Source organism: Emys orbicularis, chromosome 4, assembly GCF_028017835.1.
Source record: "Emys orbicularis isolate rEmyOrb1 chromosome 4, rEmyOrb1.hap1, whole genome shotgun sequence".
Classification (NCBI taxonomy): Eukaryota; Metazoa; Chordata; order Testudines; family Emydidae; genus Emys; species Emys orbicularis.
The window spans coordinates 122,915,524-122,943,503 of record NC_088686.1 but is presented as its reverse complement, the minus strand read 5'-3'; the positions used below and the strand labels follow the sequence as shown (position 1 = coordinate 122,943,503).

Sequence of the window (27,980 nt, the reverse complement as noted above, 5' to 3'; positions counted from 1 at the left end):
GGCCTGCCCTGGGAGAGCGCCGGCTGCGGACGGACGGAGCCATGGAGGCGGCGTCGGGCCCCGCGCACCTACCCGCGGTCTGTAACCGCAAACTGGCCGAGTTCCTGCGGCAGGTGGACGCCATCGACATGGTCTGGCTGCGGGAGATCCGCGAGGAGGCCGCCAAGATGTTCAGCACGTAGGAGCCGGCGGGGGGATCTGATACAGCGCCGGGGGGCGGGGGAGGAGAATGGAGCGGGCTGGTGGGGGATGGGTTCTGGTCCAGCCCTGGGCGGGTTGATCCAGAACCGGGGGTAGGAGTGTGCCGGGGGGGGGGGAGTTGATCCATCAACAATTCGGGGGGAGGAATCCTGGTGGGGGGATTGGTCCAGCCCTGGCCGGACGGGGTGGGGCGGGGCATGCCACGGAAGGAGGAGTTTGGTCCGGGGCTGGCCTGGGGCAATGGAGCGCACCGGGGTGGTGAACGCCGGCAGTGCTATCCGCTTTCCCCTGCACCCCGCCTTTCCCTGCACCCCGCCAGCCACGCAGTGGGGATGGAGGCAGCCTCTCCTCTCCCCAAATAGAGACCGACGAACATGTGGAGAGACCCCACAGACAGATTGAGCCAGAGAGGATCCCCACCCTCCACAGAGACAGGCGCACACCCGCAGATAGAGACAGATACACAAATGCAGAGACCTTCCTCTCCCCCACATGGATCTAGACATATAGAGACCCCCCCACACACCTATAGAGACGGACAGAGAACTCCCCTAATAGACTCAGCTACATAGCCCGTGCCCAGTGGCTGGCTCTGTGACTGGCTGGAGCCAAACCTGTTGCGTGACCTGTAGTATCCTGTTGGGCATGGGTCCTGCTCCTCACTTGGTAGAGGCAAGACTTTGTAGACATCCCCCTTGTCTGTTCGCCAGCTGGAGACCTACCATGACAGATGTGCCCAGGTGCAAGTACCTTCTTGCCTGGTTATGTTGATTTCTCTTCCTTGCCACCTCCTTGTTAAAACAGCAGCTGCAGTGATGAGCCAGAGCTGATGCCAAAAACACCGTCACAGAAAAATCGTCCCAAGAGGCGACTTTCTAGCGTTCAGGATGAGAACAAAGACCCAATCAGGAAAAGGTGAGAAGGGCTTTATCTGCAGGTGTTAAAGTAGACTCTCCTGATTTGGAATATTAGAGACTGTGCATTAAAAAAAATATTTGTCCCTGCTGCCTCCCTCAGTCACCCACCCATCACCCCTGGCCCCACCGCCCCCCACCTCCCCCAGATCCCGCTGCTTCCCCTGCCCCGCATTGCCATGAGCTCCCTTCTGCAGCTTCACACCCCAGGCTCACCCAGCTCCTTGCCTCTTGGCCACGGCATCTGGTAAGGCCGGCCATCCTGAAGCCCTGCTGCCCTGGGATGAAGCCTAGAGCAGGAGCCTCATGGCTAGAGTGGGGAGGGAGGGGCTGAATCCCGGAGCCCGCTGCCAGAGCTCCAAGGCTGAAGCCGCAGGGGATGGGGTGAAGCCTATCCCCAGAGTCCTGAAGCTGGAGGGGAAGGGGTGAAGGCCACTCCTGGAGTCTTGCGGCTGAAGCCGGGGAGGGAGGGTGAAGCCTGCTCCTGGAGTCCCATGGCTGAAGCTGGGGTAGTGGAGCTGAAGCCCATGCCTGGAGCCTCTGGCTTAATCGGGGGGGGGGGAGAAGCCCAGCCCTAGAGTCCCGCAGCTGAAGATGGGATGGGGCAGCGGGGCTGAAGCCCTCCCCCGAGCCCCTCGGTGCTGCAGGGAGGGGCTGCTGCTTTACCCCCTCCTTCATCTCTGGCCAGGAGACTGTCGTGGCGTCAGGAAAAACCCCTGGTGGCCACATTTGAGAAATGCTGCTTTAAAGTACAATATTGAACTGCACAGAAAATGTTTTGCGTGCACACTTATTAATATTCTCTAACTGTAGCAGCCCTAAACAAACTATACATGCACTGCTAGTATTCTGCAACATATCAGTGCTTGTCAGACTGTTTAAGGGCATCTAAGATGCTGTGACTTTTTCAATTACAAAAATCTCAGAATCCGTGCCAAGCAACTGGCCTTGACTATTGCATGAGAACTTGTGTGAAAACAGGATCTTGCTTCGTTAATTCCCTTACTCACATTGCTCGCTACCCACCTAGAATCAGTTGTGACTACCTCAGGACAGAGTTGGAGACATGTCATGAATCTGATAGACCATCTTACAAAATATCCATTTTTCTGATGGTGCAGCCTACATTTGACTTGCTGAAAAGCTGTGTCCCCTCAGTTCTCCAACCTGGGGTGCCTTTTACACTGCTTTGCTGTGAGAGCAACCACTCCTGGTCTGCTCTCACAGTCTCCAGCATGTAAATTACTCCCAGTTACGCTGCATGAGTGCTATAGCCAGCCACTCATGAATTACACTGCAGAGCAACACCAGCAAACTCTCCAGTCCCAGACTTTGCTCCAAAAATATGCATCTTGCACTGCCAAGCACCCTCCTGGACTCCAAGCTCATATTAAGTCTGTCATTTATTAATAGAAAATGATATGCACAAGCCTTGATACCCCAAGTGGAGTTTTCCAAACACACAGGTTTAGATAAAACAAGTTTAACAACTAGAGAAACAGATTTTAAGTGATTAGTGGTAAGGCAGAATTGGTTACAAAAGAAATAGAAAGATAAAACCGCAAGCTAATTCCTAAACTTTACCAAGCTAAATAAGATTGGAAACAAGCATCGTTCTTACCACACCAGATGCTCCAGGCAATTCTCAGTTCTTTGAGTGCTTGCTCAGGTCCAGTCCATATTAGCTGTGTGCGTTTGCTACATGCACCGGTGTCAGATGTTTTTCCCCTCAGTGGTATCCATAGGGGACCGGCTCTGGCACCCCTGGAGTGGCGCACACATGCCACAGTATAAGGGGCGCCGCTGGCTCCCTCCACCCTCGGTTCCTTCTTGCTGCCAGTGACAGTGATGAACAGCTGCTGCTTAGGCTAGCTTTCTTGCTTGCTCAGTAGTTAACAATCTTTTCTTTTAAAAAAAAAAGTTGTAAATAGTTGTGAATAGTTTTAGAAAATCCTTAGTGTTAGATTAAAAAGTTAGTGCCAGACGGATTCAGCCGGGGGTCAGGGCATGCCCCGGTTCCCAGGCTACAAACCCTGCAATTCCTGCAGAAAACCTATGCCCATCAGTGACCCGCATAGCACTTGTCTGTGGTGCCTGGGCGAGTCCCACATAACCAACAAGTGTCAAATTTGTAAGGCCTTCAAACCTTGGACAAAGAAGGAGCGAGACATCCGTCTCAGAGCGCTCCTAATGGAGTCTGTGCTAACTCCGGCACCGGAGCAGCTAAGGTCCGACTCTGATCCCAGCACTGTGGCATTGGTGCAGAGCGCGCCCCCGCCAGCACCATCGACGGACCTGTGACGATCTCCCTCCCTGGCACTTGCCAAGCGACAAAAGACCAGGAGAGGAAGATCTGCTACGTCTCGTGAGGGCAAGGAGAGGGCAGGAGGTGGGCCAAAACCCAAGGCGGGCGAATCCGATCCTCCTCCTGTGGGTGGGGCCCCAGCTCACAGAGAGTGGGCTAGCCCTCCCCAAGCCATGCCTGCCTCACCAGACCGTGATGTGGGCCTCAGGCAACTGGATGTCCCTTCACCACCTGCGGCCCGGCAGGCAGCACAGGATATCATGGCGCTACCAGTGCTTCCCACACCGGCAACGGCGGTACCACGATCCAGGGGTAAATCCACCTTGGGACCATTCCGCAAGTCCCCATCTGTGCGGCACCGCTCCCCATCACAAGTGCCCAGATCAGTGACAGGAGCCTCAGACAAGCCGTAGGCTGCAGTGTCTCGCCCCCGTCCAGAGACAGTCATCTCAGGAGGGGGAACCATTCAGGTCCACCTGGACCCCGAGGAAAGGCCACTAGGACCACCACCAGAGGGGGCGGAGCCCACGGTACCGGCCTCGTCCTCCTCGTCCCCTGATGAGGTGATTACGGCCACCCCCCCTCCCACCATTTCCACAAGATGACGCTATGGCGCATCAGGAACTATTGAAACGCGTCGCCTCCAGCTTGGGGATCCATGCTGAGGAGCTGGAAGAAATATAGGGCTTCTTGCTCTACGGCACTGGCTAGGGTGGCGCTATCCTATGTGAGGGGGAATCTAAAATTATTAACGCCTTGTGGCAGACCCTCTCATCCCTGCTCCCTATTTCAAAAAGGGCAGAGTGAAAATACTATGTGCTGGTGAAGGGGCATGAATACTTGTATGCCCACCTGGCCCCAAGCTCCCTGGTAGTTGCGTCCATTGACGAACGAGAAAGGCCAGGCCAGCTGGGAGCAACCTGAGGGTGGAGGGAGCCAACGGTGCCCCTTATACTACGGGATACGTGTGCCACTCCAGGGGACACCAGAGCTAGTCCCCTACAGACACCACTGACGGAAAAACTTCTGGCACCAGTGCATGTGGTGAGCACTCACACCTAATATGGAATGGACATGAGCAACACATCTCGAACACCAGTTACGGAACAGGTAACTGTCTTTTCATAGTTTGCAGTTCACAGGCTGGATTTTCTTTCAGCCTGGGACCAGTCCCCTTAGTTCAGTGTTCTTCAGATATTCATTGATGTTATCAGCAGAGAGATGTAAGGTGGAGAGGAGAGGCGGCCTTCCCCCCCCCCCCCCCCCTTCTTATACTCCAACGCTTTGTACTGGACGAGTCTTTGCTGGGTCATGGGGTCAGGCAGTTCCATTGGGTGTGTGAGCTGCCAACTATCTTTCACGTGAATTGTACATACTTTGTGGCCGCTCCCCTGCGGGCTGGTGAATGTCCAATTAAGTATGGCATATATATGGAGGATAGGTTCATCAATGGCTATTAGCTAAGATGGGCAGGGATGGTGTCCCTAGTCTTTGGTTTGCCAGAAGCTGGGAATGGTTCACTTGATGATTACCTGTTCTGTTCATTCCCTCTGAAGCATTGTCGGAAGACAGGATACTGGGCTAGATGGACCTTTGGTCTGACCCAGTATGGCCGTTTTTATGTAAGTAGGTAATGGCTCTTCAACATCTTGCTGGCATGGTATCTTTGTGTCTGAGATACTGGCTTGTGGGTGTTACTTAGAAATACAACCTATCATACAGCAAAATCTCATAATTTTACATGTAGTGTTATTGAAATGTGTGCAACAGGACAGTAATGATCAGCAAATCATGAGTTTTCAAATGATACCTCAAGGTATACTTTGTACAACTTTTATAGTCTTGTAAAAGGGGTGCACATAGGGGTACAGACTGTCACACCCACCCACCTCTTTCTGTTAATTTGTTGCTTTTCTCTATATCATCTCAATTTTGTCTTGTAAGTGCCCCAAACCACACATCATCACCAACACATGGATGTGTACACAGCAACATCAACTTTTCTGTAAAATGCCTAGATAGTAAAGAATAATGGAATCATCGACGGAAAGGTGCTTTTTGATAAAAAGAAAACGGTCATCTCCAACTCTAGCCGGCAAATTTAAATGAAATGTTTGCTTTTATGTGGCTCCAGTTTGCTTCACTGTTTCTGTTATTAGGTTATCAAGGAGGAGTATTAAGCGAGCATCTGCTAAACGATGTTCCAGAAGACTCCGAAGCAAAGAGGACCTGGAAATAATCAGGGCTGTGATGGAAGAGGCCTCCCCGCCTCGACGGGTGACAAGATCCCGGGCTGTGGTTTCTGATATGCGCTCTGTGGCACTCCCTGAGAAGTCAGCTGTCCAGCCAGTGGAAGGGAGGGTCCCCTTAGTAGATATCAGTGTCAATGATCGCAATAGCGCTGAGTTACATCTGAAGAGAAGTCTGCCCAAGACAGGTGCCATGGTTTCCAAAGTCATTGTCCTGAGCTCAGATGATGACTCTCCCAAGAAAGCTGGGATGATAGAACTGCAGCCTATGTCTGCAGCCTCTGTGCTGTTGATTCCTGAAACTACTAAGCCAAAGGGGGCAAGAGAAGGCCGGAGTGCATCTAAATTAAAAATAGCAAATACAGCCACTAGCAAAACCACTGTAAATAGGGAGCCTGCCACTGAGGAGATGGATGTCTCTGCTCAGGGACCAGAGGGCAACCAAGGGTCAGTAAAGGAACTTTCCCAGAATTTAAAGGATGGCACGGGGACCCCTACGGGCTCCAAATCAAGCCGTCACTCTGTTCGTCGAAGTCTGATGTGCAGAACCTCCATGAGCTGCCGGACCTCATTGGCGGAGAAGTACTCTCTGGCCAGCAAAAGGGAAAGCATGATCCGGAAGTCTGTCAGCAGGGCGAGGTCCAAGAGAATTGCAGCTCGTCAATCATCTCTAGCCTCCAACTGCGTGATCCGTAAGTTTCTCAGGTTTACAAGGCAATTTTGCTTTGCTCCATTCCCAGGCACTCTGCCTGTTTTTCTTCAGCATTGGAAAGGTATAGTATGGAGTTAGTTCTTCAATGTGGATGCAGCAGGTATCCTTGGGCTAGATACATTTCAGTTAATGTCAATGTGTTTAAACTGGCTTGCTAAAAATAAGCACCAGTTCTAGAGAGACTCATCTAAGTGTGACACCTATAGTGCAGTGTTAACTTCACAAAAGCCAGCACTTCTAGCCAGTAACTGGTCACTTAAATAGTCAGTATCCGTGTAGATCAGGGGTGAGCAAAATCCGGCCCACGGGCCGAATCCGGCCCGTCTAACATTTCTGTCCAGCCCGCCATGACTAATATTTCTGTCTGGCCTCCTCTGCCCCCTCACAATCTCTGAGTCCGGGCTGCTAAAAGTCCCACTGCGCAGCGGGGCGCACAGGCAGGCTGCCTGCCTGCTATGGCCCCAAGCCGCTCCCGGAAGCGGCCGGGTGCTGCTGGCACGCCTCTGCGTGCCTCTGGCAGGGGGGCGGTGGCTCCGTGTGTTGCCCCCCCGCCCTCAGCACTGTCCTCACAGCTCCCATTGGCTGGAAACCGGCCAATGGTAGCTGCGGGACCAGTGCTTGCGGGCGAGGTCAGCGCATGGAGACCCGCTTCTCCCCTCATCCCAAGGGGTGCACAGAGACATGCCAGCAGCAGCTGGCCGCAGCCACTTCCGGGAGTGGTGTGGGGCTATGGCAGGCAGGCAGTCTGCCTGAGCCCTGCTGTGCCGCCAGCCGGGCGCCGCCTGTGGTAAGCACCTCCTGGCCAGAGTCTACACCTCACACCCCCTCCTGCACCCCAATCCCTGCCCTAGAGCCCCCTTCTGCAGCAAACTCCCTCCCAGAGCCCACACCCATCACCCTCTCCTGCACCCCAACACACTGCGCCAGCCCAGAGCTCCCTCCTGCACCCAAATTCCCTCCCAGACCCCACACTCCTCCATTAATATAGTAGAAATGTGCAGCCCGTGATGACTTACCAAAATTCGTGGCGTGGCCCCCCTGCGAAAATTATTGCCCACCCCTGGTGTAGATGGTAAGAGTGTGATTTATGAAGCCGTAGTCCTGGTATCTGTTCCTCTGGAGTCTCTTGCCGTTGTAAAGTTGCAGAAAAAGCCAGTGGACATGATTCCCCTTTTTAAACTGTGCTGACCAAGGGGTGGTGTGGGCTCTCCTCAAGTCCTGTGCCTTTCCCCTGGAAACAAAGTAACTATTTTTGTGACCCAGTCACTTAAACAGAAACTGGCCGGTGGTTTTGGAGCCCCCGTTTTCTGGGAGGGCAAGGAGGGGGTGGGGTTTTCAAGACCTAGTATGAATAGAAATGTTCTCATGAATATATATATTTTAATAACTTGCAATGGGAACTGATGTTGGTTTGTGGGGGAATAATTGGATTTTAAAGATCCCTTATTTGCCTTGCTGGGAAGCAAACATTGTTTTAGTGCAGGAGTTTCACTTTCTGGCTCTGTTATGGAGCTGAGTGAAATGCAAAAAGTAAACAAACACCAGGTGAATGAGTAAGAGACTCCTGAAGTGTAAACACCCTTGCATCTAAAGAAGGTTGGAGATAAGCTGTGTGATGAGACTAATTGTGGAAAATAGGAAGAATAGACTTGGCAGGCTGGTCAGTTTACTGCCTGTTATTTGACCATGATCAAATATCGCCAAATATTCCAGCAAGAATGCTCTGATATAGGTGGTGGCCTTCTTTTTTGATTGCATCACAGTGCATTTCATTGTGTTTTGCATTTTTTAGTTAAAACAACTCAGTTAAGTAACTTGTTTTTTGTAATTAGGCTTAAGTATCTAAAGCTATACGCTTGTTGGAGACTAAAGTCTTTACTCTTTAGTTACTGTTCTAATAAATTAGTACTTTAAAATATGAATATTTTGACATTATTTGACAATATTAGACTGGTCAATTAACCAATTATTTTTCAACTGGTCAAATACCCAACCCTAAGAGAGAACGCTGCTACACTAACATTTTTTTTCAGTTCTATTGTTCTACCTCAGGGGGTTCCCAAACTTTTTGCCATCACAAATTCATCACTATTTTGATGAAGTACTTCCTGTGGGGATCCCAGAGATTATAGTGGATTCAGTTTTGTAGCGCAAAATGGTGTCCCTTGTGTATCATGACCTCGCATGCAACATACGTGCGAGGACACACTGTGCAAAGCAAAATGGCATCCTCCGCACAGGGGTCATTGCTGATGGCCCTCAGTTTGGGAGCCACTGATCTATGTTTTCTAGCTGAGGACTTCCATGACTCTTGAAGATAGATCTGTAGCACAAACAGAAGAGCTTTCACAAACAGTTTAACATGCACCATTAACACAACTGCTAAATTGTTTCATTTAAACCATTTCTTTAGAATCATGCTAGAAGCTATGGCTTTGTCTACACTGTGGTTCTCCTGGGTCCTGACAATGGCTCAGCAGAATCTGGGGAATTCTGTATAAATTTCTGCAACATAGATTCTGCCCAAAGCACTTCGTAGACAAGGAGATGAAAGCAGTGCCGACAATATTCTCAGCATGGCTCTCTATGGGCCAGTATTGAAAACAGTTTTGTACAGTTTATGTTAGCACTTAAACCAGGGGTGGGCAAACTTTTTGGCCCGAGGGCCACATCTGGCAATAGAAATTGTATAGCGGGCCATGAATGCTCACAAAATTGGGGTTGGGGGGTGAGGGGTCTGGTTGGGGGTGCGGGCTCCGGGTTGGGGCCAGAAATGAGGAGTTCAGGGTGCGGGAGGGGGCTTCAGGCTGGGGGGGGTGAGGGCTCCGGCTGGGGGTGTGGGCTCTGGGGTGAGGCTGGGGGGGGTGAGGGCTCCGGCTGGGGGCGTGGGCTCTGGGGTGAGGCTGGGGATGAGGGTGTAGGAGGGGATCAGGGCTGGAGCAGGGGTTTGGGGTGCGGGAAGGGATGCAGGCTCTGGGCTGGGGCTGAGAGGTTTGGGGTGCAGGACGGTGCTCCAGCCTGGGATCGAGGGGTTTGGAGGGCGGGGGGGAATCAGGGCTGGGGCAGAAGGTTGGGGCATGGGGAGAGCCTCAGGGGTGCAGGCGGCGCTTACCTCAAGCGGCTCCCGGAAGCAGCAGCATGTCCCTTCTCTGGCTCCTATGCGGAGGCGCAACCAGGCGGTTCTGCACGCTGCTCCATCTGCAGGCACCACCCCTGCAGCTCCCATTGGCCGCAGTTCCTGGCCAATGGGAGCTGCGGGGGTGGCGCTTGGGACGGGGGCAGCGTGCAGAGCGGAGCCCCCTGGCTGCCCCTAAGCGTAGGAGCCGGAGGGGGGCCATGCCGCTGCTTCCGGGAGCCACGTGGAGCTGTCCCCAATCGTGCTCCCTGGCTGGAGCGGGGCAAGCCCCAGACTCTGCTCCCCAGTGGGGGCTTGAGGGCCGAAGGAAAATGGCTGGCGGGCCAGATTCGGCCCGCGGGCTGTAGTTTGCCCACCCCGATTTAAACAGTTGTCGTCAATTGGAATCCATTGCTGACAATTTGGCCTTCAGTAGAGTAAACCGTGAGTAAGCCTCTTGCTGTAAAATGGCTTAAAAATCCATGTAGGTTGGACAGGGCCTTCCACAATGAATGAAAGAGTCCAAATCTAAACACTTTGTTTGATGTAAATACACAATGTGGGCATGGGGGGTTGGCAGCAGCTAGATCTTGCTTTGTTGAGCCAATCTATGTTCATGTACATTGCTTGTACACCTCTACCTCGATATAACGCTGTCCTCGGGAGCCAAAAAATCTTACCGTGTTATAGGTGAAACCGCGTTATATCGAACTTGCTTTGATCCACTGGAGTGCGCAGCCCCCCCCCCCGAGCACTGCTTTACCGCGTTATATCCGAATTCGTGTTATATCGAGGTAGAGGTGTACCATTCTAGAGAGAGAACTGCACTATGGGAATCTGATTCAATACATAACTGTCAGCAAGTATTGAATGTTCATCACAGTGCTTCACAATGACAACAAAAATAAATACATCAGTTGCTGGGACAGGCAAAAGGTTTTGTTCAGTAGTTTATTCAAAGGCCTATGTATAAGTCAGGCTGTTGTCTTGATTGAGGAGAGTCTACTATTTAAAACTGAGTGATATGGGGAGCTTATCCATTTCTGGGGCAATAAGGGAAGGCAGTCTTGTTGTAGTTCCAGAATTAGTTCACCCCATTTGTAAAGCAATTTGTGGAATCCTGTGGCTGCTTGCATTTATTAAAATATGATAACTTGTAGCAGTAACCTTCTCAAAATACCCTTGCCTGATAGATGTGCAGGTCCCAGGTTCTGAGCTTGATTGACAGGAATAGTCTTTGCTAGGACTTGTTTATTTACATTTTGTTTTTCATGCTCTTTTTTCCCTCAGGTCACAGCTCTGTGGAGAGCCTTCTGGATGAAGAAAAAAATGTCGAAGTCAGGTAAGGCTACTCATGCAAGGTTTCTCCATTCCCCAAATATTCTTGAGGCCTATCCAGCTCTCCAGGCCGCATCCCGAGGAGTTGCTCAAGTGGTCTTCCTGTTCCTTACTAGCCAGAGCGACTACAGAACCAGGCTTTTCTCTCAAATTTGAGCTTGTAGAGTCTAGTGTAAATAGTTAAACTACCTGATATTAAATCTAAATTTTAGCATAGTGGATTTCTTACTATTTCATCATATTTTGTTGCCTTCTGTTTTGGCCAAGGTTGCAAACCCATGCAAGAAATTAGGGTTGACAAGATGTTCCTCTTGCCTCACAATGTTCCTCGGTTTCAGATGGGCTTGAAAAGTGCCGTTTAGGCATTGGAGAAAGGCATTTGGTTAAAGGCTGTGATGTTTGTAAAGCCTTTTCAAAAAGGGCCCAAAAGAACTATAACACTCTGCTCCAGAGCCTGCTCCTCCAAGAGGTTCTGGGAGATCCTGTTCCGAAAGGGAGCCTCTGGACACAGGTAGGGTGATCTCTAAGCCTATGTTAGAGCTGAAGCCTGATGAAGAATCCCAGGCTAGAAGGGTTCATTCTCTAGCAAAGGTGCTCCATAAGGAACTAATACAATGGGTTTTGTCAGCTAAGGTCCCAAAGTCTGACTGCAGCTGAGAAAAGCAGCTCTCAGTTACAAGAGGGTGGGTGGCAAGAAAGGTGCTCCGACAAAGAATCCCCCTATTGCATTTGGGTTCTGTGGATTTTAGGGTCCTAAGAAGGATAGGGGCCTCTTCAGATTCAGGCCAGTCAGATCAGTCCTCTGCATCAGGGCACCTTTTATTCACTAACTATTATTATCATTATCATTATTGTCTTTGTATTTTCTCTGGAATCTGGACCTTGACTATACCTTGACCAAGGAATTTGGACCTTGACAAAAATAATTGATTATCCCTGTGCTAGAGGAAGAAATATCTGATGCTCCAGAGCAGTGGTTCTCAACCAAGGGTCCATGAACCCTTTCAGGGGGGCCGCGGAGCCCCGCAGCTGAAACCCAGTGCCCCAAGCCCCAGCGCTGAAGCCAGGAGCGGCGCAGGGCTGAAGCCGGCAAACCTCCCCTCCCCCCCAAGCCAGGAGCAGCGGGGGCTCAAGCTGGGAGCCCCAGCGCTCCCCTTCCCGAAGTTGGGAGCTGCTCTGGGAGCCCCCGTTCCTCCCCCCGTACAAAGCCCCTAGCTACCCCCTGCTTGCACCCTGAGCTACCCCCTCACTTCACACAGCCCCTAGCTACCCGCTCCCTGCACCCCGAGCGGTTTTCAGACTTTTTGAACTGAGTCCCCCCTTTGAGTTATATATTTTGATTGTGTCCCCCCACAGCCCAGACAGCCTGGGTGGCCTCCTGAGTGAGTCAGGGGGTGGAGGTGGTGCTCCCTCCCTGGACCCCGCTGTGCAGAGCTGGCTCAAGCCCTGCCAGCTCTTGTCCCCCCATTGTCCCCCAAATAGAAGTAAAACTATGCCTATGCCCAAGGGTCCCATCCCAGCGGAGAGCCCTGAGTCATCCCCCTCTCCCCCCCGCTGGGCCCTGGTGTTTTTATAGCATGTTGAGGGCGGCCTCAGCAAGAAAAAGGTTGAGACCCCCTGCTTCAGAGCGCTGAGTAACTCCTTCATTTGTGCTCTTAACTGGTTCATTCTTCCAGAGCTTGGGAAAGGGAAGATTTCCGTGGTGGCTTATTTTAAAAGCAATGTCTTCCTGGAGTGGAGTTATTGTGCAGAATGCAAGTGATGGGTGAAGAATGCAAAATAAATGCATTGAATTTCACGGTTGGAGCATTTCTTCAATGGTTATCCTGGCATAAAATGTATTATTGCCCACAGACAGCTCTGAGCTGGTACTGTTTTTGCCACTAAGCATCTAACTCTTTCTTCCAGGTCTGAGCTGGGATCTACCACCCCCTGTAAGGAGGTAAGATCCGGGTAGGGCTGATGCAGCATAAATACTGGGGGAGAGCTATGAAAAGCTATTTTTTGTCCATCAGCTCCTTAGTTCAACTTGTCCTGGGCAAGTTGATGGCATCACTGTTCCAGAGCACAGCAAGGATTTGGGCGGGGGGATACTTTTGGCTCCTGTTTTCTGGTTCAGTTTTATGTGCTGATGGTGATCAGAAACTTGGCTGAAGATTCTGAATTTTCCCACCCTTACCTCAGCAGGCAAACAAATGACTTTTCATGGTCGTGGAAAGTGCTTTGACTGAACTGTTACTAAATTGGGAACTTAAACAGAATGCAACTTTCAGAACTTTCCTGTTGACCTTTAAATAATGTTTAGGTCTAATTGAAGGGCTTGTCCATTTTTGCAATTAGAGAACTATTGAATATTGTAACTACCATGTAAGCTGAAACCACTCCCTCCCTGATTTGTGCTCCCTTCAGTTGGTCTCATGAGGAAAAGCCCCACGATTGTGTGAGCACTTGTTTCAGAATCACTTGCTCTTTCCTCAGCTGTCCTCAATTCCTCAAATCCCTGGCCCAGCACCAGCTCTTCTCTCAGGGTAGAATCCTGTGATTCACCCCATTTTTAGACTGGATCATGGGGTTACAGCATCCCTGTTTACCAACAGTGTTTGGTACCTGCCAGAGACTTCCCTTTGGGGACCTGTGATCAGTATGAAAATGTAGTGATTCTCAACAGCCTCTCCAAAGCAAAGTATTTTTCTCCAATTGCCATAGGGATATAGGAATCAGAAGACATATTGTCTTACCTAAAGCCTGAGGGAATTGCTAACTGTTAGGGAGGTCTGACTTATCCCTCATGCTCATGCTCTTCTGAGGACCAGGTTAGTCTGTTTCTCTGCAGACCCTGCCTCCCTGGGACATTTCCAAGAGCTATCCAGGGTTGTGAGGCACCTCACCACTACCTACGCTTAGTTTAGTCTGAGGAAGTCTCATCTTTGCCTGCTGTGGATCGGCTCCCTGAAACAAGCAGCATTCTGGTAGCATAAGCACTGTCTTCCGGGGCTCACTCTCTATGTACAGGTTTGCTATAGGCACATAATAATCCCAAACTCCTCCAAGCAGTTCCTCATCCACTGGATGCTCACAGAATAACCAGGCCAACTCAATTCCCTGCTTTTAGCAGGCTGCTCCCAGCTCTACCTGGCTGGAGTCTTGTTCCCTGGTGTCTCAAACTCTCCTGCAGCAGCCTGCTAACACTCTGCAGCTTCCTTGCAAGATACTATTCAAATAGAGGTACACATCATATTAATAAATTAGAGATCTTCTATGTTCCTCCAACCTCTTAGCATGGAATTAGGAATCTGAAGTAACAGGCACACAATCACCAAGTGGAATGTTGATCAGCCATTGCCTGGAAAAAAAGGTTGCAATCAGCGCAGTTATCCAGCCTTGACTGTCTTGGGTGTCAGATGGCCTGTGTTCAGCCAGCTCAATATGAGCAAAAAAAATGCCTGCATATTGTGGCCACTCTTGTGTTCTATGTGAACAGCTGCTATTTACTTCAGTGCTGCAGCCTGTTACTCAGGTGGGGCTTTCTCTCTCTCTTACAGTTGCAGGGTGGGACTTCACTTGTATTCCCAGTGCTTTGCCTTGTGCCAGCAGGACACAGAGTACTTTAAAATGCTGACTGAGTTTTTATTTCTCTCTGTGGGCATCACACTGAAATCCAGTTGCCTTTTCTGCAGGATCCCCAAGGCCCCAGGATGTCCCTTCGTTCTAAGAATGCCAAGACAGCCGTTGGCAACCATGTCCAGGCAGAGCAGCAGGAGGGGAGCGGTACAGGTAACTCTCTTCCAGAACCCCATTGCTGACTGAGATTCAGGGAAGGGCAAGACTTTGCTTTGAGGGTTGGTTAATTTGTCTCACATTCTATTGACCAGGTTCCTTGTGCAAGAAACTGGTCTGATCTCTCAAACCGGGGGTAGTCAGAAACATTTTTCACATGGCAATAACAGTAATGATAATAAATAAATAAAATGATGTTGTGGTCTGTTCAAAAGTGTCTGGTGGTCCAGATGTGGTCTACAGTCTGCCAGTTGACTACCCCGTCTTAAACCAAGTGACACTTGGCTGTGCTGGACTCTTTTGATATAGTTTTTCCTTCAGGAAATGTGGTAAATGTGCTTTCCCATTAGAAGGTTGGAGGATTGTTATATCTTACGTGGGTAGGGAAGGAGGATCTGAAACCTCTTATGGTTTGATGCAGGCTGTTATCTTGGTGGATCTACATGCAGAAGGCCAGAGCATAGTGCGTACCACAGACAACATTCGTATGCTGTTCCCTACAGTGTTTTGTAAAGATAACACTTTGTATTGGTCAGAGTGCTGGGGTTTGGAGGTGGCTAAGTCACTTTCTGCCATAAGCAGGAAGGTCCAGTCTGTTAAGTTCATGGCAACAGCAGAAGAGGTTCCCAACAATGTACTCAGGGGGCTGAGCTGCTAGGCCCGATGACTCTGGCTTTGGACTCTCCTGGAGGGAACCTTTTAGACGGAACTAATTGTAACTCTTTCTCTGCAGAGAGCCATTCCGATAAGAGTGATGAGGCCCAGGAACAGCCCCAGAGTGTCAGGTACATTCTCATCAGAGGGAAGGGGAAATAGTCTGGGTGGGCTGGACTGATTTCATTCAACATTATAGGGCTTCAATGAAAGCTTGTCTGTATCTCTGAAGAAGGGTTTTAATCCACATCTCCTAGCATGGAGTTATAATACCTCATTAGCCAGGTAATTGTACCAGATAATTACTTTTAAAAGCTCTGATACACATAGTTTTGTGGCTATGTATTTTTGAAAGATTTAAAATATTTTGATTTGCCTATGGGATATTCATAGCGTTATTGATACACTAGTCTGTAGGTAGCTGGAATCACTCGGGGAATTAATGCAGATCCCCAGTGCTAGTTATGCAGATACTCATCCCTTTGACGCTTTGCTTCCCGGAGGAAGGGCCCTTGACTGTTTTTTTTTTTTTTTCCCCCCTTCAAACCTGGATCAGGAGGCCTGGAGACAGAGCCCCCAAAACTATATAAAGAGTCAGCCTGGTCTGACTCAGACAGACTCACCGTGGAATACGGAACTGACAAATTTTTCTGTACAGACCTACCCAGATCCCATGTGGGTGATGGGTAATACCTAGTAGAGCTTAGCATGCATATAAACTGTTAATTTGTTTTCTGTGTAATGCTTTTATCCCGGGGTGGGCAAACTTTTTGGCCTGAGGGCCACATCTGGGAATAGAAATTGTATGGCGGGCCATGAATTCTCACAAAATTGGGGCAGGGGTGCGGGAAGGGGTGCCAGGTTCTGGCTGGGGGTGTAGGGTATGGGGTGGGACTGGGGATGAGAGGTTTGGGGTGCAGGAGGGTGCTCCAGGCTGGGATCAAGGGGTTTGGAGAGTGGGAGGGGGATCAGGGATGGGGCAGGGGGTTGGGGCGTGGGGAGAGGCTCAGGGGTGCAGGCTCCGAGCGGCGCTTACCTCAAGCGGCTCCCGGAAGCAGTGGCATGTCCCTTCTCCGGCTCCTATGCGGAGACTCGGCCAGGCAGCTCTGCGCGCTGCCCCATCTGCACAAAATGTTTTGTGCACTGCCCCTGAAGCTCCCATTGGAGCGCCGCAGGGGGCCATCGGAGTGTGTAGGAGCCGTAGCGGGGACATGTCGTGGCTTCTGGGACCCGTGTGGAGTGGCCCCCGGCTGGAGCGCCGGAGTGGGGCTGAGCCGCGTGGTGCTAGAGCAAAGCCAGACCCCTCTCCCCAGCAGGAGCTCGCGGGCCGGCTTAAAACGTAGTTTGCGCATCCCTGTTTTATCCTAATAAACATTTTGTGCTTTGGGAAAGCTGGCTGGTCGCTAATTAACTGTCATTATTCCTGAGAGAGAACTGCAAGTGCTAAATTAAAGTCAGACCTGGTGGGGTAAACATAGCGGATTGCAAGGGAACTGCAGCCCTAAAAGTCTGGTCTGGAGGAAGAGACATGCATGTTCCCTTCCCGAGAGAGGAGCTGACTAGAGGTCTGAGTCCTCAGGGGGGTGCTCTTGAGACCACAAAGGATACTGAGGTGCAGTTAACCCTGGAACTGTGACAGTGTGAATCATGAGTGCTGCTAAGATCAGGAGAAGAATTTCCTCTGTTGGGTCGCTGTGTAATAGATATGTATTAACTTTTGCAGGAGAAAGCCAAGTTACAAGAAAGCCGTGGATGAGCTGTATGATGGGCAGCAAGCAGAGGAAGGCGGGCTCTCCCCTCCAAGAAAAAAGACTCCATCGCCACTCTGTCCAGCCAGCAAAGTGAGGCAGAGTCCCAGCCCCAGCATACTTCCTCTAGGACTCTTCCCTTCTCCTTCAGCTACTAGTACTCTCTGTGCTCTCTTCACAGGTTGTGCGTCCATTTAAGACCTTTTTACATACTGTGCAGAAGAACCAGCTGCTGATGACCCCGTGTTCGGTGGGGCGAAGTAGTATAAAGAAATCCTTCATCAAATACAACACTCCACTCCGAACCGATCCCAAGGTAAAGCCCTTTCCCTCTGTTAGTGGGATGGGAGGGGAGAGAGCCAGAGTGGCTGCAAAGGCCTGCAATGCAGTGTGGTAACTGTAACCAGCTACTGGCAAGGATGGGACTAGGGTCCTGATTCTGAAAGCTGCTCCATGCAAATGGATAATTAAATCCAGGTGGTGCCACTTACTGCCCACCACCTCCAAAGTCAATGACATTCTGGAGGCAGACCCCTGCAGCCACCTAGATGAGCCAAGAAGGTCTGGTTCTAGGTTTATGTGGTGATTTCCAAAGGGAGTAACTGTTGTTTTCCCCCATGTTCTGTTTACACAGGGTGAATTTGTCGTAAGTAATGACTCTCCTTAATTATAGACTGGGCTTACAGTAGGTGCACTTCTCACATCACTAACAGGCAGTGGGTGCTTTTTAATTTGCTCACTACCTGCACACAGTCCTAATATTTTTGCTTTACAACAGTGAGAAGAGAGGTCAGCATTCAAAGGGCAGCAGGAACCAGCCAAAGTCACAGTTGTTTAGAACATCAGTAAAGTACAAAGGGATCAGGTTCACAGGAATGCCCAGTAGAGGCAAGGGTGCCATGGATGCATGTCTCCTGCTTATGCTCACTAATACAAGGTGCCTTTAAAATAAACATGAGATCTGCTTGGGATGGTCTCTTGTTCCATTGTCTAAAAATTAATTGAAAGTACTAAAATCTAAATTGTATGAAATCAGGTCTTGCTTCCAGAAACCTAGACCACTGAGTCCTGACTGTCATCTACAGCCTGTTTCCAGTAACAGATAGCAGAGCTGCTAGTGCGTTGCTGGGAATCTTTGGGCCTACACCAGTTAGTGGGTTCTGCTGTACTCTGAAGGTGGACTTCTCTTCTCCACACAAGTAGTGAAGGATTTAATCTCCCTGGTGTACTGCTAATGACACACACAAGCTTACTCCACAGATGGTGGTGCCGCCCGACATTTTGATTAAAAAACTAGAAACTAGATTAAAATTAACATGGCACACACTAAATGGATTAAAAGCTGGCTAACCGGTAGGTCTCAAAATGTAATTATAAATGTAGAACAGTCATCGAGCGGTTGTGTATCTAGGGGGATCCTGCAGAGATCTGTTCTTGGCCCTATGGTAGTTATCATTTTCTTCCAGATCACTGGTAAAAAACACAAAATCATCATTAATAAAGTTTGTAGCTGACCCAAAAATTGGGGGAGTGATAAATAATGAAGAGGACAGATTGATGATATAGAGTGATCTGGATTGCTTGGCAAACTGGGGGCAGGCAAACAGTAGAACCATAGATACAAAGGATTGGAAGGGACTTAGATAGGTTATCTAGTCCAGTCCCCTACACTGAAGCAGGATTAAGTATTTTCTAGACCATCCCTGACAGGTGTTTGTCTAACTTGTTCATTATTGGAGGTACTTAACTAGTTTCCACAACCTTCCTAGGTAACTTGTTCCAGTGCTTAACTACCCTTCAGTTAGGAAGTTTTTCCTAATATCTAGCTTGAAACTCCCTTGCTGCAATTTAAGCTTCTTGTCCTGGCCTCAGTGGTTAAGGAGAACAATTTATCACTCAGTATTTATGAAACAATATACATTTAGGAACAGAGAATATAGGTTAGACTTGCAGGGTGGGGGGATTCTGTCCTGAGAAGCAGTGGCTCTGAAAAAGATTTGGGGGTTGTGATTGATAATCAGCTGAACATGAGCTCCGAGTGTGACACCGTGGTCAAAAGGGTTAATGCAATCCTTGGATGCATGAAAGGGAATCCTGAGTAGGAGAATACAGATTATTTTACCTCTGTATTTGGTACTTGTGCGACCACTGCTGGAATACTGTCCAGTTCTGGTGTCCACAATTTAAGAAGGATAAATTGGAGAGGGTTCAGAGAAGAGAACAAAGAGAAGGTAAAAGGGTGGCTTGATTACAGTCTAGAAGTACCTCTATGGTGTACTAATATTTAATAATGGGTTCTCTTATCTAACAGAGAAAGTGAGAACACAATTCAATGGCTCGAAGTCAAAGATACGCAGATTCAGACAGGAAGTAAGGTGTAAATTTTTAACAGTGAGGGTAACTAACCATTGGAACCATTTACCATGGTTGTGGTGGATTGCCCATTTTTCCGATGTAGGAATTATTTTGGGGAAGTTCTCTGGCCTGTGTTATACAGGAAGTCAGACTCGTGATCACAATAGTCCCTTCTGGGAATCTGACTCACCTACTTGGTGAATGTTTTGTCATCCCTGCATGGGCTATGGTACTTTGTACTTCACTCCAGTCACAGCCAAAGGTGATGCAGGATTCCACAAGTCTAAACAATGCCCCCACAGGGCAGGCTGCCTGTCCAGAGAGTCCTCCCTTTATCAGATGTTTTGGCACAATATAGGTTTTTGTTTGGTTAAGATCCGTCCCCTCAGTTAAGAGCAGGGAGGGGTCAGAGGAGTTACCTAAGCATTCTGGGATGGACTGTGACACTAATACAATGAGAAGACTCTTGTGGAACTAGTGGCCAGAGCTGTCCCTTGAGTAGAGCGAATCAGGGTGACCGCCCTGGGCCCCATGCTTTCATAAAATCGGACTGTCCTGATATTTAGCCCTTTGTCCCTCATCCCATCCAATGTACAATCGGGATGCCATTTGTCCTGATATTCAGGTGAGGAGGCGGGGGGGCGAGTGGGGTGGGGAGGTGGGTGGATGGGTGGGCGGACAGACAGTGAGGAGACTAGAAGGCAGGTGGGCGGGCGGCAAAGAGGAAAGCAGCGTGTGGGGGGGTGGGTGGCGAGGAGACTTAGCGGGGAGGTGAGCGGCGGGCAGGCCGGGGCGTGCCGGACGGATGGTGGGCAGGCAGGTGGACGTCAGGGAGGAGTGCGTGGGGGGTGAGGAGGCAAGCGGGGAGGCTGATTTGTCCCAGGCCCTGCACCCCCCTAGGGACGGCCTTGCTAGTGGCCTCCATTTCCCTCCTCCTGGCAGCACATTCAGCATGGGTCACGTGGGATGTGTGCGAGGGGAACTGAGTGCTCTGCGTTGATTTATTCATTTGGTATAGGGGGCTCACTGTTGTAATTGGGAGTCCATTCTAGTCTGCCTCAGCAGGAAGCATGGAAGCCACAATTCAAACCTTTGAGAGAACCTTTGGGTGGAAAGTAGGGGCAATGGGGGATCTTGAGATGTGATGTGAGCAGAGGATTACCTAGGACATCACCTGTTCCCTTGTCTCATGCTGAAGTCTAGCACTGATGCTGACTAGTGACAGTCAAACTTCTGTGGTGAATGCAGCATAGAAATCACGGACAGTGCTGCTTGTCCAAATGCACCCTATGCAGTAACATACTGATCTTGGGGTAATGCTTCTGACACACAAGAAGTGCCCCACAGTTCCTCTCCTGCTCCTAGAAAATGGGGTGGCTGAATTAGCACTGCTGCTTTGTCTCTTCCCATTGCAGCTACTTCTACAGGTTATTAGAGCTGGGCTGGCCACCTTGCTGAGCCACTGTGGTACTGGGGCCCTTTGTGCCCCCTTCCAGGGAGGTTTGTATTGGCTGTGGTTGCAACTTCAAGTTCCCGGTGTGTTGTTTCTGGCTGCGTATGGCCACCCAGACTGCGCCAGAAACTAGCCCCAGCAGCTGGGTATAATCTGAGCTTCCCACCCATTGCAGGAGAAGGAGCGGCAGCGGCTGGAGAGCCTGCGGAGGAAACAGGAGGCCGAGCAACAGCGAAAACAAAAGCTGGAGGAGGAAAAGAGACAGCGCCTGGAGGAGATGAAATTGTGAGTAGCTGTCCCTCCAGCGGCTCCATCTCTGGCTCATCTCAGAATTGCTTCTAACTGGCTCTCTGTGTATCCTACAGGAAACGGGAAGCGCGTCTGCGCAAGGTGCTGCAGGCTCGGGAGCGGGTGGAGCAGATGGAGGAGGAGAAGAAAAGGCGGATTGAGCAGAAACTTGCTCAGTTTGATGAGAAGAGTGAGAAGGTAAGAGGGCCCAATCTGACCATGGAGCCTCTTGGGACAATGGTTTTCTTATGGGAGTGGAGAGGGGTCACCTCACTTTGGGTCATGTCCTCTCTTGTATAGGGGCAAAGGGGACTGACATTGCTCAGACCCAGGGAACCAATGGGGAGATCTTTCATTAAAGGTCTGACTTGAACCTTGGGGCTAAGGGGGTTTGAGTTCCTGCTGTGTTTTGGGATTATAGCTAATCCTGATAGGAGTCTCTGTTGGCTGGAATGATGAGGGAGAATGCAGGGGGAGGTGCATTTAGGTCAGCAGAGACTCCATTGTCAATTAGTACCAGTCTGGTTAATAGCCAAAGAATGTGCGCAAATAAACCATCTCCCCCGTAAGCCTTCTGTGTCTGAAGGTCTTGGGCTATTACAAATAGGGCAGGGCCGTTCAGATAGGTATGAAGAGCCAGAGCAGCCTTGTCTGTGGAGCCTGCTCTCCTCTGTCCTCTTTGCCACCGTGGGCCATGTTCCCTCTTAGGAAACCCTTAATTTGAACCAGATGGAAACTGGCTTACCCTTGGCCTTTGGTTTGCCCTGCAGCTGCCAGAGTCTCTGCTAAGTGACACTCATTCTATTTCAGATATGCTCTGTGTGTTCTGAAGAGCTTCTCCTCATGTGAACTGTCCCAGGTGCTGTTGGACTCACTGCACTGGGTGCTGCCTGCCTTTAAGATAAGGTAGCACCCAGAGGCTTCAATTGGGATTGGAATCCCATTGAGCAAACCCAGGGGAAGACAAGGTCACTGCCCCAAAGAGCTTATGCTCCAAGAAATATGCACAGACCCCACTGGACCTCTAGACTCTCTGGTACAGGGAAGGGCATCTTTTACCCTTTGGGGAGATATGTCCCTGACTCCCCAATGAGCTTGATGTACCAGAGAGGACGTAATACATATAGGGAGTTGTCCCATGTGCAACAGCAAGATCCAGACCCGATGTATGTGTGACTGTCTCAGGTGCGGGAGGAGAGGCTGGCAGAGGAAAAGGTAAAGAAGAAGGTAGCTGCCAAGAAGATGGGAGATGTTGAGGCCCGGCGCAGACAAGAGGAGGAGGCCAGAAAACAGAAAGCGCTGCAGCTGGTGAGCTGTGCTGGGGTCCTGTATGCAGGAAGGAAGGGATTGGGCTAGGGGAATGGGTGTGGTGACAGTGCTGCACTCTGCCCTATACATGGCAGGGGAGCAGCCAGAGTAACACTGATCTGCCACAGTCCCTGTACATGGGGAGGAGGGCAGGACTATACAGTGAGTAGCTGAGGGAGAATTAGCCTACAGGAGGGAAAAGTACAGTCTTCTATCCCCCAAAGTCCCTCGGGTCCCTTTGGGACTCCTTGTTGCCACCCCATTCTTCCCTTCACTACAGACCAGTTTCTGTGCTTTTCATGAGTTTCTAACCATTTCTTCCACATGGTCCATGAGCTGCTTCATTCTTCTCCACATTCTCAAAAGTCAGTGTTTTGGGGATGTCAGTGCTTGTTAATCCATCTTCCCCGGTTCCTGGGGTGGGCAGGATGTAAATGGGGAGATCTCAGACATCAGGTAATCTATAAAGAGTCTCAACTGCAATTAACAGAGGACCAGAACTCAGGAACCAACTGTGAGCCTGGGGCTGAGGGCCATCGACATTCAGGGTGACAGAGCTGAGACCTAGTAGGGGTATCACTCTCTGGTGCCAGTGGGATGGGGAGACCTGAGCAGGTGATTGTGCATCTCTGAAAGGGAAGCAGAAACTACACTGAAAGCTTCAGTCCATCAATGCTGTAATGATGAGCTGCGGAAAGGCATCAGGCAGGCTGACCCTTGTGCTTTTCTGCATATCCCCCTCTTCCCTTGCAAGGTGGAGGTAACTACTTCCTTTTGCTTGTCAGGAGGAGGAGGAGCGCCGACACAAGGAGCGAATGCAGAAGAAGAGGGAGGAGGAAGAGCAAGAGCGAGTGAGGAAAATTGCAGAGCAGAGACAGGCGGAACAAGAGAGGGAGAAGCAGCTGGCAGCAGAGAGAGAGCTTGAGAAGAAGAAGGAACAGGAGAGGATTCAGGCAGAGAGGTGAAAAATGACCCTCCATGTACTGAAGCTTCTGCTGTGACCCTGCAGGGAAGAGCAGGGGCTGAATGGCCCAGTGAAAGGGCCTGGCAAAGCCCTATATTCTGTCAGCATAGCCCTGGAGTGGGGGATGAGGGATGAGCAGCCAGGAAGAAGTTCTGGGCCCCAGAGTGGGAGATATGCACTGGGCAGGTGGTGAAGGCCCTGGACACTGGGGTGAAGGATGAAGTGCAATAGGCATCATGGGGGAGATGCAGTTTGCACACTTCTTCTTTCTGAGTGTGACCTGGTGTGTTTCATTGGTTCCCAGAGAACGTGAGCGGCAAGAGAAGGAGAAGGCGGCTCGCCTACAGAGGGAGCTGATGGCAGCTAGAGAGAAGGAGCGGCTCCAAAAGGAGATGGAAGAAAAAGAGAAGAAACGGGTAAGGAGACTCAACATGTATCTGCCGGCAGCAGCCATTATAACAAGTGCTGTCTCCAGCAGCAGCAACTTGGCCACCAGCCTCAGGTGGGCTGTGGTGCTCCTGGAATAAGTTGTCATAGAGTTTAATCGCTGGGAGAGTCCTAGCTATCCTGTCCATTACAGGCAGCGCTGCTTGTTCCCTGTAGCAGGTGGTATCCCACCCATGCCACGGAGGGGGTTGGTTACTCCTAAAATCTTAATACTTACACACTGGTGATTTCTGCTTTAGCAAGAGGAGCAGCGTCTAGCAGAGCTGGAACGGCAGGAGCAAGAGAAGAAAGCCGCAGCTGCTGCCAGTAACCATCTGAATGTAACCGTGGACGTGGAGGTGAGGGGGGGGACATCAGTGAGATGCAAGCCTGAGCACAGCACTCAGGGAGGAATGGGGCTGTCCTGCTGTCTCCATTTGTTTTCATGAGGGGGGTGGTGCTGGGTAATGGTTACAGCAGGGGATCTGGCTTCTGTTCCTGATGCCAGCACTGATTTGCCCAAGATCACACAGCAAGTCATGTAATCTCTGTTTCCCCATCATTAACATGGGGATGAGCTAGTTTTGTATGCCATGCTCATCACCGTGGTACCTGAGCACCATCTCACCTCTGTAAATGGCTTTGAGGTTCTCAATGAAAAGCCCTTAAGGAAAAAATATCAGTGTTTGTCATGGACCTTCAGGAGGCAGCCCCATGGTGGATGCGGGGAGGGAGGAGTCCCTTGATGTTCTCACTCTTCCCTGAATTCTTCCGTTTGAAGGAGACTGAGCCCCACATAGAGCAGGAATGTTATCAAATGAGGGTGAAGCGCGGAAGCTTTAAATAAGAGAAATAGCCCCAGGATGGTGCTGGGTGTCTGTCCTGTAGTGTAGCATCTGCAACTATGTGGCTGAGAAACTGCCACTGAAAACTCTTCTGAGTTGCTGACCTTTCCTCAAGTGCTTCCCTCCTGGTCTGATCCCGGAGGGGAATGGTTGTGGCTGAAACATTAAAATGAGCACACAGACCGGTGAAGTACATACTTGATTTTTTTCTGGAGTGGGGCTCTTTTTAAACAAACTTTAAATGCACAAAAGTTAATGAAGTTGAGGCTTTAAGTAAGGAACAAATTCTCTTTTCCCCACTTGCTTGGGGTGGGAATTTTGATTAAAACAGGAGGTTTTAATTCTCCCAGGAAAAGATTGACAAAAATGTTTGTCTGGGTTAGTACCTTTTTTTTTTAGGTTAAATTAAGGCTTCTTCCTCTTAGGGACAACTAAACTGGGGAAGGTGTAGCTATCAGCATTCCAGTAACTGTCTTTACGTGATTATATAAGTCCTCTACTATAAACGTTGCATATGTGCTTGTGATTAAGTGTGTTTAGTTTTAAACATAATCAAACAAGACTTCAACTTTAGTCGTACGGGAGGAGAAGAATGAATATTCAGTTTAGATAGTCTGCACCCTAAAATCACCCCCAGCTTTGAGAGGAAAGCAGTCATCTGTGATTTAAACCCTATTTACTGTGTAGAATTGCTGCAGCCATCTATTAAAGCTAGTGTATCTATCTTACCAATATGACGCTCACCTAAGTTAGAGAAGGGAACGTGAAACCTTATTTGTACCAAAACACTCGCTTTAGGAGCTTATCATTTTAATACAAATAACTAAGGCTACGTTTTAGTCACAGGTATTTTTAGTAAAAGTCATGGACAGGTCACGGGCAGTAAACAAAAATTCACTGTCCATGACTTTTACTATATACCTCTGACTAAAACTGAGAGCGGGGTAGCTTGGGGGAGAATCCCTGGGGGCGTAGCCTGGGGGGCACCACAGGGGCTGGGGGGTTGGTGGGGCTGGGGCAAGTTTCCTACCCGGCTCCTGGGAAGCGGCAACCTCCAGCTCCTAGCTCCATGTGCTGCCTCCGTCCCAAGCCCCGACTCTGCAGCTCCCATTGGCTGGGAACTGAGGCCAATGGGAGCTGCGGGGGCAGTGCCTGTGGGCGGAGGCAGCATGTGGAGCTAGGAGCTGAGGGAGGGGAGTTTCTGTTGCCCTTCTAGGGAGCCCCCCACCAGGTAAGCACCGCCCCACACCCCAATCCCCAGCTCTGAGCCCCTCCACACCCAAACTCCTGCTGTTGGGGGGTGGAGTGGCCCGAGACTGCCCCAGGGGCTGCCCGAGCTGCTCAGGCAGCTCCTGGGCCAGCTGCCCGGGCCACTGCAGAAGTGACAGAGCCTTACAAATAGCTGATCTACCACCCAAGATGCAATGTTAGGGGTTCCTGGGGCTCAGTGTGTCACTAGAACCCTTCAGTGTGGTGCTGTTATGATCGCTTAGGGCTGCTTATCTTCCTTCTGTTTCTAGAATTCCCCTGTCTGTAACTCCTATCAAATGACCCCGCAGGGCCCAAAAGGGCCTAAGCCTCCCACCATCAATCCAAATAATTACGGGATGGATCTGAACAGTGATGACTCTACAGATGATGAGAGCCAGCCCCGCAAGCCCATCCCTGCCTGGGCCAATGGTATGTGCCAGCTCACTGTGAAATCTATCCCTGACCATTCAGAAACCCCTGCTGGGTCCCTGAGACTGGTAATGAGAGTTGGTGGTAGCTTTCTCTGCCCGTGGCATAGGGAGATGAGGTGTTGCGCTGTTAAAGATGCCACCCTGGAGCTGTGCAGATGGAATGTTATACCAAGATGTACTGAGCCTCTCTGGAGGCCCATGGGACAGCATCAAGATAACAAATCACTTCCTTTGAACTAGCAGCCTTAGCACATAGCGAAAGGATGAATTGTAATGTACGTTTTTGAAACCTACATTTTGGGCCTAAACCTGCTTGCCAGCGACTGTTGTTAAAAACCCTGTGCTCCTTTGTAGGGGTAATACCAATGTCCAGGCCACCATTCCCTCTGAGTGCTGCTTTCTAAGGCTGAGTGCTACAGCTGAGCTACATGCTGGCTGCTGTTCTTGCACTTCTGCTATCTGACTCAGTTACCTTATTAACCCCCCTTTGGGATACCTGGAGCAGGACTAAATATACAGAAACCTTAATTTTCTCTCCGAGACAAGGTGCAGGGTTCTGCTGAGATAGGCAAAGTCTCCTCTCCACTTTCCCCAATTTACTGCAGATCCTTTTGATAAGCACAATTCAATGCTTAGCACATTCACCCTCTGTGCTACCTAAGTCCATGCCAGGGTTCTGATTTCCTAGTGGGCCACTGCGAAGTTGCTCCTCCCCAGGGATCTGCAGTGTTGGAGGCGATAGGGGGATGGGGATGTACAGCTTGAAGAGCAGGCTGTACAACCTAAGTTTCAATGAAGGAATTAAAGGCTAAAACTGTTCACTCTTACTTCTCCAGGGACTCAGCTTAGTCAAGCTGTCATCCACCAGTACTATAACCCTCCTGATGTCGCCACGCTCTTTGGAGCCATCATAAGCCCTAAGCTGGAGAACATTTTCTACAAGAACAAGCCGCGATACTTTAAGCGCACCAGCTCTGCTGTCTGGAATTCCCCACCCTTTCCAGGTGCCAAAGCTGTGCTAGGCCTGCCCTACAGCCTGAAAAAATACTGAGGATGGAGGAATGTGTCTCCTATGGAGTAGTGGGGTTTTAGTCTTTGTCTATGGAAGAAAAAGGATTTTATAATCAATCTCTGTAAATCTCTTAATGTTTGTAGATGAATAAAGGTCAGATGTTACTGGGGCTTTTCATGTTTGTCACACATGGGATTTTTGTTGAATTTTCTCTAGTGGGTTGTGGGGGAGAGACCCAAACCTACAGGGGATATTCCCTCTCGTGCACACTAGCCTCTTTTGCACACCTTTGACTCACTGCATGTTCAGTCACTGGAGAGATCAAGGTGTATCCTTAACTAAACTGCAGGAAACACCATTGATTTAGCTCTGTCCCTATAGAATTTTGCAAAGATGTGGGTTTGTGCGTTAGGCTAATTCTCTTCTGCACTTTCCAGCAGACCCTCTACTACAGAAAGACTTCACCACAAAGGACTACTGTAATTTTAATATAACAGTCACTTTTTTAAAACCAAATGCAAGATCTTGCAGTAGAGCCTGAAAGAGTTCTAAGCGGAATGAACTGATGACAACACAAAAGGTCCACAAGACAGGAACTGAAAATGAACACAGCTTTGTCTAGTAGATAAATGTG

At 49.9% G+C, this 27,980-nt stretch overlaps 1 protein-coding gene across 1 annotated transcript; it reads left to right on the top strand.

Annotated features, from left to right (window-relative positions):
* Positions 1–41: 41 nt before the first annotated feature.
* Positions 42–27,385, top strand: LOC135878310 (inner centromere protein-like). The gene is made up of 18 exons (XM_065403941.1): positions 42–178; positions 1,006–1,116; positions 5,580–6,361; positions 10,787–10,838; positions 12,743–12,776; positions 14,512–14,608; positions 15,345–15,396; positions 16,989–17,106; positions 17,195–17,329; positions 17,648–17,659; positions 20,997–21,106; positions 21,187–21,307; positions 22,295–22,417; positions 23,203–23,378; positions 23,686–23,797; positions 24,068–24,166; positions 26,173–26,332; positions 27,171–27,385. The coding sequence occupies exons 1-18, from the start codon at positions 42–44 to the stop codon at positions 27,383–27,385; spliced, it is 2,646 nt and encodes an 881-aa protein (XP_065260013.1).
* Positions 27,386–27,980: the final 595 nt, after the last annotated feature.